Here is a 10,441-nt window from a genome sequence, read left to right on the forward strand (position 1 = left end):
CAACATTTTTCTATTTGTTTTTTTCTGAAAGTATCAACTATGACAAGAAATAATAAAATACAAAATAAATAAATTGCTTTAACTAGTACAACAATAAATAACTATTGTCTTCATTCTCCATTGATGTTGACAAACGATGTCGTTTCTCTCCAAAAGTTCTTCGTTGATACCGTTAAAACTGCCAAGCTCTTCTTCTTCATCCAACACCAACAGACAGGACAAAGACAAAACCCTCCTCGAAAGCCAGCATAGAATTTACTGGAAAGACGACCCAAGAGATGTTTACCACTTCTTCTATATTTATTAGCTGGACTTAGAGATATAAGAGCACACAAATCAGAACCAAACAAAAGAAAACGTGTCGTTTTACTCAATTTTCACTGTCACCAACTATGCGTTTTCTTTGTAAGCATCGCTAGCCTAGCCCACCTAAGTTAAAGCATGTTAATCCTTTCATGGACCTATTCCCAGCTCATTCCTTTTATCTGTCGTTTATGGCAGATTCCCAAGGTTATGGTAGTTTTTGATTCTGGGTTCTTTCTTTTGAGTCATTTTAGTGTGTTAATCCAACTTAAAATCATTTTGATTAAGTGGGGTTGACTATATAGTACTTGAGTTTGAATGCAACTATGCAAACCTCACCTAGATATGGCAGCAGAACCCTTCAGTTTCAGACCTCTAATGTCTTGTCCAAGCAGAGGCGTAGCGGTTATGAGCCGTCTGATACTGAGACAGACTTCAATGAAAGTCCTTGGCGTGATCATGTTCCAGAAAAGGAACGTTTAGACTTTGTTAAACCAAGGAACATTAGCCCTTTAAAGCTCAGCCGCAGGCACACATCGAGGCATGAATTTGGTGCAGACAACAGCTCAGGAGCTCGTAGTAGGAGACACAATAGTAAGTCACCTTATAAGCCATCAAGAAGAGAAGATACCAATGCCCTTTCACCTGATCCGAAGGCTTCTGATTATGTTTCTCCTTATGAACAAGTCCTGGAAGAGCATAATTTGGATAAAGATGAGTTTGTGTATCCACACAGGAAGCAAACTAAGGTTGTTGAAGTTAGTAGAGTGAGCAAGAAACCAAACTATATGATGAGCAAGAGATCAGTAAGTGCTCCAAGAACAAGGCAGAGAGATAAGGAGCAACCGATTGTTTATGATCAAATTTCTGAGAAGGAGAGAACAGTCTCACCATTGTCTAAACAAAGAGAAGCTCCTCAAGTGAAAGTGGTGGTGGCGCCCTCAATCGGCGAAATCAATGAAAGAGTTGCCTATGCAAAGCTTGCTAGAGACCCCACTCGAAACACTGCAAATTTTGAGAGTACTGACTCTATTTCGCCAGGTGATATATTCTTTTCTCGAGAATGGAATGTAAAGGCATTACCTAAGAAGGAAGGTTCAGGAAACCATTTTTGTCCAAAACCGAAAGTAGTATCTCAAAGAGATTCTACTATGCCTCACTTGAGAAGTACTAGAGCAAATAACAATATTAACCATCATAAGTCATCAACTTCAATCTTCACTTCTTCTGCAAGTAGGCCAGGAAGTGGTAGGTTTAGCACTGAGAGTAGTAAACTGAGTGAAGTGAGCGTGAGAACAACTGAGAGCATGAAAAAATTCACAGAAAATAGGAAGAAGAAGCAGAAGGAGACATGGTTTGGTTGTATGAAGAAAGGTCCTTGTAGGACCTCAAAGTCACCTGAGAAGAATCCTAGAACCACATTCAATGAGACCGCATTCATTGAGAAAGCTTATGTGGTTGAAAATCTGAGACAGTTCTGGGCTGATAAGTATCAACCTGCTTCCTTGAATGGATTCACTTTACATAAACAAGAGGCTCAACTTCTCAAGCAACTTGTAAGTAGTTGATCTAGTCTGCATATACTTTTCCCATGCTTTGTTTTACTGTTCTGTCTTTGTTGACATGTTTTATCAGTAACTACTTATCAATAACTTCTTTCCCTTTTGAGATTTTAGGTATCAGATGACATTTGCCCCCATATTTTGCTGAAGGGGCCATCTGGTTCTGGAAGAAGAGCACTAGCAATGGCTCTTCTGCGCGAATTATATGGCGATGCAAGTTGGAATGTATGTTCTTGATAATCAAATTTCCATTGTTTTACATCTTAGATCAAATGAATAACCTTTCAATGGCTAAGATGAGTTCATCTTCTCTTCCTGTTTTGCAGATATCACATGATTTAAGATACTTTCAGATTCAGGTAACACTCAAAATTTCATATTCTTAATATGCAATGCTTTGTTGTGTTGACTGGTTTGACATTGAAGTACATGCTAATAGGAAAACCGGCCAACGCAAGTGGCTGTTCCAATAACATCAAGTGCTCACCATTTGGAGCTCAATGTTCACAAGGAATCAAATGCCAAATATGCTTTAATGGGTTTAGTTAAAGAAATTGTCAAAGATTATACAGTTGCACCTGAAATCAGTATTGCTAATCTCAGCACTAGTTATAAAGGTCTGATCTGATCCTTTGAAAAACATGAGTAATTTTCTTTAGACAAGTTTTCCCTAACATGGTTTTTGTCAATTTTTGTTCACAGTAATTGTTCTTTATGATGTGGACAAAGCAACAGATAACACCATCCAACATCTGATAAAATGGATTTTTGACTGTTACTCTCATTCATGTAAACTCATCCTCTGCTGTGAAGATGATACAGAGATAATTGAGTCAGTGAAAAATCAATGCAAAACTATCAAAGTCAATGCTCCTGTAACTCATGAGGTTAAGTATCAGAACAACTATGTCCAAGGCTAATCTAGGCAATTACATATAAATGTTCCTTGATACCCTTGACTTTCTCAGATCATGGAAGTACTCATTCAGATAGCAAGGAAGGAAGACTTTGATCTGTCTATGGAGTTTGCAGCTAAGATTGCTATCAAATCAAAACAGAATCTTAGAAAAGCAATCATGGCCCTTGAAGCATGCAAGGCTCACAAGTGAGACTCATATAAGAAAAGCTTAGCTATGTCTCACAATTTCATTTTAGATTCAACTTATATGGGGTACTGTTTAATTGCAGCTATCCTTTTGTGGAGGATCAACCAATTCCACTTGGATGGGAAGAGGTTCTGGTTGAAATCTCAGCAGAAATCCTAGCCAACTCATCATCTAACATGTAACTAACCACATTGGTTTGTGAGAGTGTTTGACAAAATAACTTTTTTTTAGTCACTCTGCACAATAATCTCGTTTTGATAATTCTTTGCAAAATAACCTTCCAGACACACTCGACACCCTCGTCTCTTGGTTGTGTGTGTATATATATACATATATATTTATACGAATTGGTTAAGGATAACTGTCATTTGGGTGTTCAGGTTATTTGTCATAAGAGGAAGATTTCAAAAGCTTCTACTTGAGTTTGTTGACCCCAAACTGATTTTACAGGTATTGCATAATTGGTCCTTAATAGAACAAACAATTGTTTTTTCTCCTCTCTTTTTTTGGTAAACAAAGTAGTATTTTTCAATCTGCAGAAGCTTGTGGAACAGTTTCTAAAAGGAATAGAAGCTAATATTAAAAGGGAACTTTATTACTGGCATGGCTATTATGTGAGTTCACACTCAAATTATTCTAAGTTATTTTACATTGTTAAGTTACTAAAATTGTGAAAATAACATAAGTGTTATTATTGTTACAGGACAAGAAACTACCAACTGGACCAAGTGCTTTGCTAAAACTAGAAGGTAAGATATATAATATATAGTTTCAATTATATGAATTAAGTTACTTGTCATTTTGAGCAACAATATTAGCTTAGTTAATTAGGATAATAAAGTTTTTTTTTTTACTTGCAGAATTCTTGGCCAAATTCATGAGCATATACAGAAAAAGTTCAAATAATCGACAGTGAATCATGTAGCTTATGTATTATTTTTATCTGATGCGTAATTATAGAAGACTTTTTTCAGATTAAGAGTGAAAGCTTTGCTACTTAAATAAATGTAAAATAAAATAAATCTACATTTTTTTTTTTTTTGTGAAAAAGTTGTGAATTTTCTCATGATGTTTTTTTTTTTTTTTTGGTAATCAAGTTCTTGAAATCTATAACAAGTGGCAATTAAGTATTTTTTCACAAAATTCTTAGTTTTTAAATAAATAATTTTGAATTATTTTATACTTATGATGTGTAAAAATATGTAGAGATATATAATATTTAGAAAAATATTAAAATTATTTCTAAAAACTTAGAATTTTGTTGAAAATTTTACTAAAAAAACTTAACTGCTATTATTTTTTAACCTCAACCACTTGATTGCCAAAAAAGCATTTATGCTAAAAATATATATATTTTAATAGTGTAGTCATTTTAACAAGTTCATATTTCTTTTTTTTCATTGTTCCCATCTTGAGAATAAGGATTGTCAATTTAATTAGGCTATTCTTATTTACCTTATGTTTAATAGCAGTCTAAGTGTTGTTGTTGTTTTTTTTAAATTAAAAGGACCATTTAGAATCTTAGATCCACTGTTTTGCAATGCTTATCTAAAGATATGTGTATTATTTGAAATATACAAATAATAATAATTCCCACATTGTTTTTTGTAAAAAAAAAAAGAAATTATCATATTTTACACTATTTATTGGAATAATTATATGATAACTAGTCACTTTTATTCATTTCTTTAAAAAAAGTTGTGTGGGTATAAAGTACTCATTTTTAAATGAAAAATATATGATGTTAATTTTTCGACCAAATATACAATAATATTTATTTTAAATTTTATAAATTAAATAAAAATAGAGTTTATATTTATAATATTATTCTTTTAAGATAATAGTGTAATTAGGTTAAATAGTGGTGAAACTCTTTTTTTTTTTTTTTTGTAGCACTTAAGTTGTTAAGTATTTAGGTTAACAACATTGATAACAAAACTCCTAAGCCTAACTAAGGAACCCCACAAAAAAAGTAACCAAAATGCAACCTATAAGAACAACAAAACTAATTAAATGTAGGGAAAATACTATTTTGGCCTCTGTGTTTTTCTCAAATACGCGATCAGCTCCTGTATTTTGTTAAATGCCAATTTAGACCTTGTGTGTTTTCAAAATGGATCAAAATAGTACATTATACTTAATTTTGGTCAAAAAAATTCCAAATATAATATTCCATTATCAGCTCCTCGACCACTTTCTCCACTTCTTTGAACCCATCGCATCACTATCGACCCGATAATTAATCTTATAATTGAAAATATTTTGCTGAAATCAGGCTAGGATACTATTTTGATCTATTTTGTAAAACATAGGGTCGAATTGTCATTTAACAAAACACAGGGGCCGATCACGTATTCAGAAAAAATACAGGGGCCAAAATAGTATTTTTCCTTAAATATAAATCCAAAACTCACAAACCATAAAAGGGGAAAAAAAATAGCATCCTATGACATCAAGTAAAATAACTACAACCAAAGAAAGAAAGAAAAATGTCAAAAGAAACATTTAGCTTTGTTAGGGCAGCGAACTCAAAATCATCACTATGATTTTAAAAGGAAAATTTGCGACAATAATACCTAGAGAACATACCAGTTTGGCATTTGTGTTTTGCCCGAATACTCAATCGACCCATGTGTTTTGTTATATGACAATTCAGACCTTCTGTTTTGCAAAATGGATCAAAATAGTACCTTGAGCCCAATTTCATTCAAATATTTTTTCAATATGACCAAAATACCCTCAAGTATTTTAATTAATTAATTAAAAGTAAATTTTATAATAAAAAACAAATTAAAATTATTTTAAAATAAATAAAAAAATTAAGATATATTAAAAACCAAAACCAAAACAATCCCAATTAAAATTAAACCTGTTATCCCCATTTCCTGTCGTGGGCCCGGGACGATGGTCCAGGCCCGTGGTCTGGGCGATTGGATATGGGCCCAGCCCAGGCCCGCATAGTACGGGAGTAACCAAGAACGATGGCCCAAGTGTGGTTCCGGACCAGGGGTGTGGTTCCGGACCAGGGGTGGTGTCCAGGAAGATGATCCGTGACAGTCGCCTGGGAGATGTATGGCCAATTGGGGATACGGTCGAGTTATGCGCAAAACGATCCCGGAGCCCTGGTAAACGATCCGGGCCTCTGGTAAACGAAGAGGGACAGAGGTAAACGAACTCGGTTCATGTCCTCCAGGTTGGCAAGAAAAGGCATCCGCGACCCTTAAAGCCGCCCCACGAAGCGAGGGGGTTGTCCCCACTTTTCACCTGCGAAAAAGGCCACCTCGGGATTGCACGTTGCTGGTTCAGACCTGCGCTGCCAGTGCACTGACTGGTTTTGTCCCCTGTATCTACCTTGTAACTCGGAGTACCCAGACCAAAAGTCCCATTTTGTCGGGCAAAATATAGTCCTTGGGCTGCCCCTATTGGGCCTAAATAGTTCTTAGTCTTTTGTATTTTTATCCTTTGTATTGGGCTTCCGCCAGGGAAGCCAAGGGTACCCATATCTTTGATGGGCCCGAGTCATGCCCGGCCCAAGCCCAGTGCTCCTATGAGCCTATAAATACAGGCGATAGAGCACTAGAGAAGGGGGCTCTTTTCGACTTGTATACAGTTACTTTGTCAAAACATAGAGAGAAACTCCATTGTAAAAGACTTTCCAAGCTCTAATACAACTGACTCGTGGACTAAGGCTCGTTAACGCCCCAACCACGTAAAAATCCTGTTTTTATCTTCTAAATTCCATAACATTAGTCTTACCTAATATTCATTAATATAGTTTCTGAAAATCTCGGTAAACATTTTGGTGCTTTCATTGAGAGCCTGAGAAAGCTAGTGCTAACACCAAACCTCTACTACAATGGTGAATACAAGACACACCATTTTTACCCTAGTAACCCAGAGCAGGGCAATAGAGATCCGTTGCCTTCCCAGCATCTTCCTCAGAATCTTCCTGAGAACGCTCCTCCTCAGACGTCTCACCTTGACGAATCGCAAGACTATGAGGGTGGAACAGAGAACGAGGAGGAGTATTATGAAAAGGAGGAAAACGAGGAGGAGTACCATGACGAAGCCGCGGATCCAAAGATCCCTGAAGGAGAGCCCCGCCAGCAGGACCTGGAGGTGACTAGACTGAGGCAGCAAGTCCTGGACCAGGAGGCCAGGATTGCTGAGCAGGCGAAGGCGCATCGGCGGATGCAAGAATCTCTCCAAGCCCTGTAGGCATTCATAGCCGCGCAGGGTCCGGTGACCAATCCCCTAGCTAGCCCACTTCCGGGAGCGCAACAGCCCGATCCGCAAGCCTGAGCCGGGGTCCCCGAAGAAGCGAGGCCGGCCCCTGTAACGCCCTGGCTACCCCAGAACCGTTACGGTGAACAGTGGACCGGAAATTTGACTCACTACCTGAGTCCTTTGGTCAAAAATGTGCTCTAAGTGTAATTAACAGGTTAAGGTATAAAACCAGTAAAAAGGAAATGGAGATCTTATCACAACTGCTCTGCAGAGCTAAACAAAACGTTTACAAGTTGTTCTCAGTACAAAAGGTCACTACTGTTGTAAAGTTACAAACCCGCCGACCTAAGCGGCAAAAAAAAATAGGGTAAACCCCCTAGTTCCTCTGAGAACACCTTGACCGTGGTGGTCAAGCGGCTGCATATGTACACACCACCACATCAGCTCTCCACTCAAGGCTAGGTGAGCTTCTCTTTCCCTTTACCTGCACCACATAGCACCCATGAGCCAAGGCCCAGCAAGAGAACATAACACTTAATGTAAACATTATCAAATGATTATCATTATAATCGCACTGAGCATAAAGCTTTCAAACGAATGAGTGAACACCACATGAGGTCCTGATAAACCATACTGAGTGACTGACAAGCGAGTCACTAAATCAAATGGAAGAGTGGCTGATGGGTAAGCCACTAGCCTTCAACGGGTTCTGGTACACCGCACTGAGTGACTGCCATGCATGTCACTAATTCAAGTGGGAGAGTGGCTGCTGAGTAAGCCACTAGCCTCCAAGCGCTTATTTCATTCATCGACCCTCGGGGTCGGTCTGGCATTAATGCTCTTTGAGTCATTCAATGCTAATAATCGATTAAATCCAATCTTACTGGCTTGCGTGACACACGCCAAGGCCGTCCTGACTAATAAGTCAGTTCATCGTGATCAATGCCCAATACCACTGCCGAACCTGACTAATAAGTCACAGCTTCACAGTGATACTAGCACCCTTGCCAAACCTGACTAATAAGCCAGTGCCATGCACAAATGAGCAACATATGCTAGGCATTCCATATACAATCCATGTCCATATTCTCACATTCAACATGCCTCAGGAATATCCATGCATGTTACACTTGAGGTGCAGTTTTCTTACCTCTGGTTCGAGCAAGAACGAACAAAAGAACAACCCTGAGAACGATCGACTTTTTGGTCCTTTAGCGGTTACCTGGTCATAACCAAATGTAGGATTCATCAATAAAAAGTGATAACTGAGGATTCCCAAACCAAAACCCAGCCCCCGAGACCTCAAATACTACCCAACCGGGTACTAGGTCCAACCCCGAGGCCCATGGTTTGAATCCCTAAGCTAAAAACCATTTTTAACAAAATTTGGCCTATGGGCCGCGGCCCCAAAAAGCCGTGTCGCGGCACGCCTCTAAGCTCCATCTGCCAGACGCGCGTGGGCCGCGGCACGCAAAAGCTGTGCCGCGGCACCCAGCCCAGTTCAACCCAAAACCAGCACGCGAACTCAGAATTGCCCCTGCGTTTTACCCTCAAAACCAGCCTCTCAAACCAACTTTAAACCTCTTCCAAACACCCAATTCAACCCCCTATCAACACCCTTAACTCACTATCATCAAACCCCAATCAAGCTAACACCAAAAACCTCCTTTGATTCATGCTTCCCACATCCAAAAACATGAATTGAAAACTATAAACAAAAACAGAGTATAACCTGAAATTCAAAGACAATTCCTTACCTCCAACTGGTTTTGAACCCTCTTAAGATGATGAACTAAGACCACAACCTCCAAGCTTTGATTCCCTAACTTGCCACCTCAACTTGGGACCAAAAACCTCAAAGAATGATAGAGAGGAAATGATGTACGGGAAGGAAGAAGAAGACTCTCTGTTTTTGCTCTGTTTTGAACGGTTTCCACAGCCTTCTAAAACCACATATATCCTAGCCAAATGACCTAAATGCCCCTAGGTCATTTAAGGCTCTAAAACCAACTTAAGGGCAATTTTGACATTTTCCACCTACACCGTTAATCATAATTAACGCTTCCCTTTTCCCGCTAATCTCAATATTCTCAAACTCCAATATTTCACATCCCGTTACCCTTTAATACCCGGTAACACTCTAACCATTAAAACACCCCGAGACTCGCCCCGAGCTTAAGCCTGTTATGACCAAACCGACGTTTAACATTTCTTTGATCGTCTCATACCAAATGGCTCGAACTAACCCACATCATAATGTGGTCTCAAATAATATCAGCGACATGCGAACAAATAATCAATTTACCCTCAACGGGCCAAATTACCATCACACCCCTGTATAAAGAAGTATGGACTCACATGCATGCATTTCACATCATATCATAATATAATCAACATATACATGCATTTAATCAATTAATAATACAATTAAGCAAGTATGGCCCTCCCGGCCTACTGTTCACACCGTTAAATGCATCAGAGAATTTGGGGCTTTACAATCTCCACCAGTGGGTCAGGATGCCCGTGGGAGTCCCGGGCCTGTCAGCCGGTCCCAAACAACCCACGGTCCCGGGAGCACCCAGGGCATACCGCCTCAGGGAGGGTATGCACAAGGACCGATGGCACAGACCCCTCAGGGGGCCCCCGTCGCGCAAGCACCTGGCCCTGGAATGCCTTATCCATCCGGGACGGCACCCCCTCGCGTGGACGGACATGTAGCCACCATCTCGGGCGGACCTCACCTGGGAGGCCCGTCCAGGAACGATCAAAAGCGCTACCTAAGCGAGCTCGACCATGATCAGGAGGTGTGCGCCCTTGTCCAGGCCCTGGCTCAGCGCCCAAAATTGATGAACCTCCCTATCACCTTCACGGAGGACGACGCCCGCAACGTCCATTTCGTGCACCATGACCTGCTGGTCATAGATGCGCAGATCGCCAACAAGTTGGTATCCCGTGTGTTGGTAGATGACGGGAGCTCCGTCAACCTCTTGTTCAAGCCCACCTTCACCGCCATTGGCTTGACTGAGGCAGATCTGGCATCGTGCCCGACCCAGATTTACGGCTTCAATGGAGACGCACTACTCCCCATGGGGAAGATCCAGTTGCCCGTAACGTTGGGCAGTGAGTTGCAGCACTCGTTCAAGTTCTGCACCTTCGTAGTGGTGGACTGCCCCACCGCTTACAACGTCATTTTCGGCCGGCCTGCATTAGTCAAGTTCGGGGCCATCACCTCTATCCGTCACC

The 10,441-nt window shown here is 40.0% G+C and overlaps 1 protein-coding gene across 1 annotated transcript; it reads left to right on the forward strand.

The window, feature by feature from the left end:
- The first annotated feature begins 354 nt into the window (after positions 1-354).
- Positions 355-4,007, forward strand: LOC133812653 (uncharacterized). Its single transcript, XM_062246444.1, has 11 exons — positions 355-1,859; positions 1,980-2,090; positions 2,192-2,224; positions 2,305-2,482; positions 2,568-2,752; positions 2,834-2,970; positions 3,054-3,149; positions 3,352-3,421; positions 3,511-3,585; positions 3,675-3,720; positions 3,832-4,007. The coding sequence occupies exons 1-11, from the start codon at positions 630-632 to the stop codon at positions 3,885-3,887; spliced, it is 2,217 nt and encodes a 738-aa protein (XP_062102428.1). The 5' UTR covers positions 355-629; the 3' UTR covers positions 3,888-4,007.
- Positions 4,008-10,441: the final 6,434 nt, after the last annotated feature.

The sequence above is a fragment of the Humulus lupulus genome, chromosome 1 (genome assembly GCF_963169125.1).
Source record: "Humulus lupulus chromosome 1, drHumLupu1.1, whole genome shotgun sequence".
In the NCBI taxonomy this organism is placed as follows: Eukaryota; Viridiplantae; Streptophyta; class Magnoliopsida; order Rosales; family Cannabaceae; genus Humulus; species Humulus lupulus.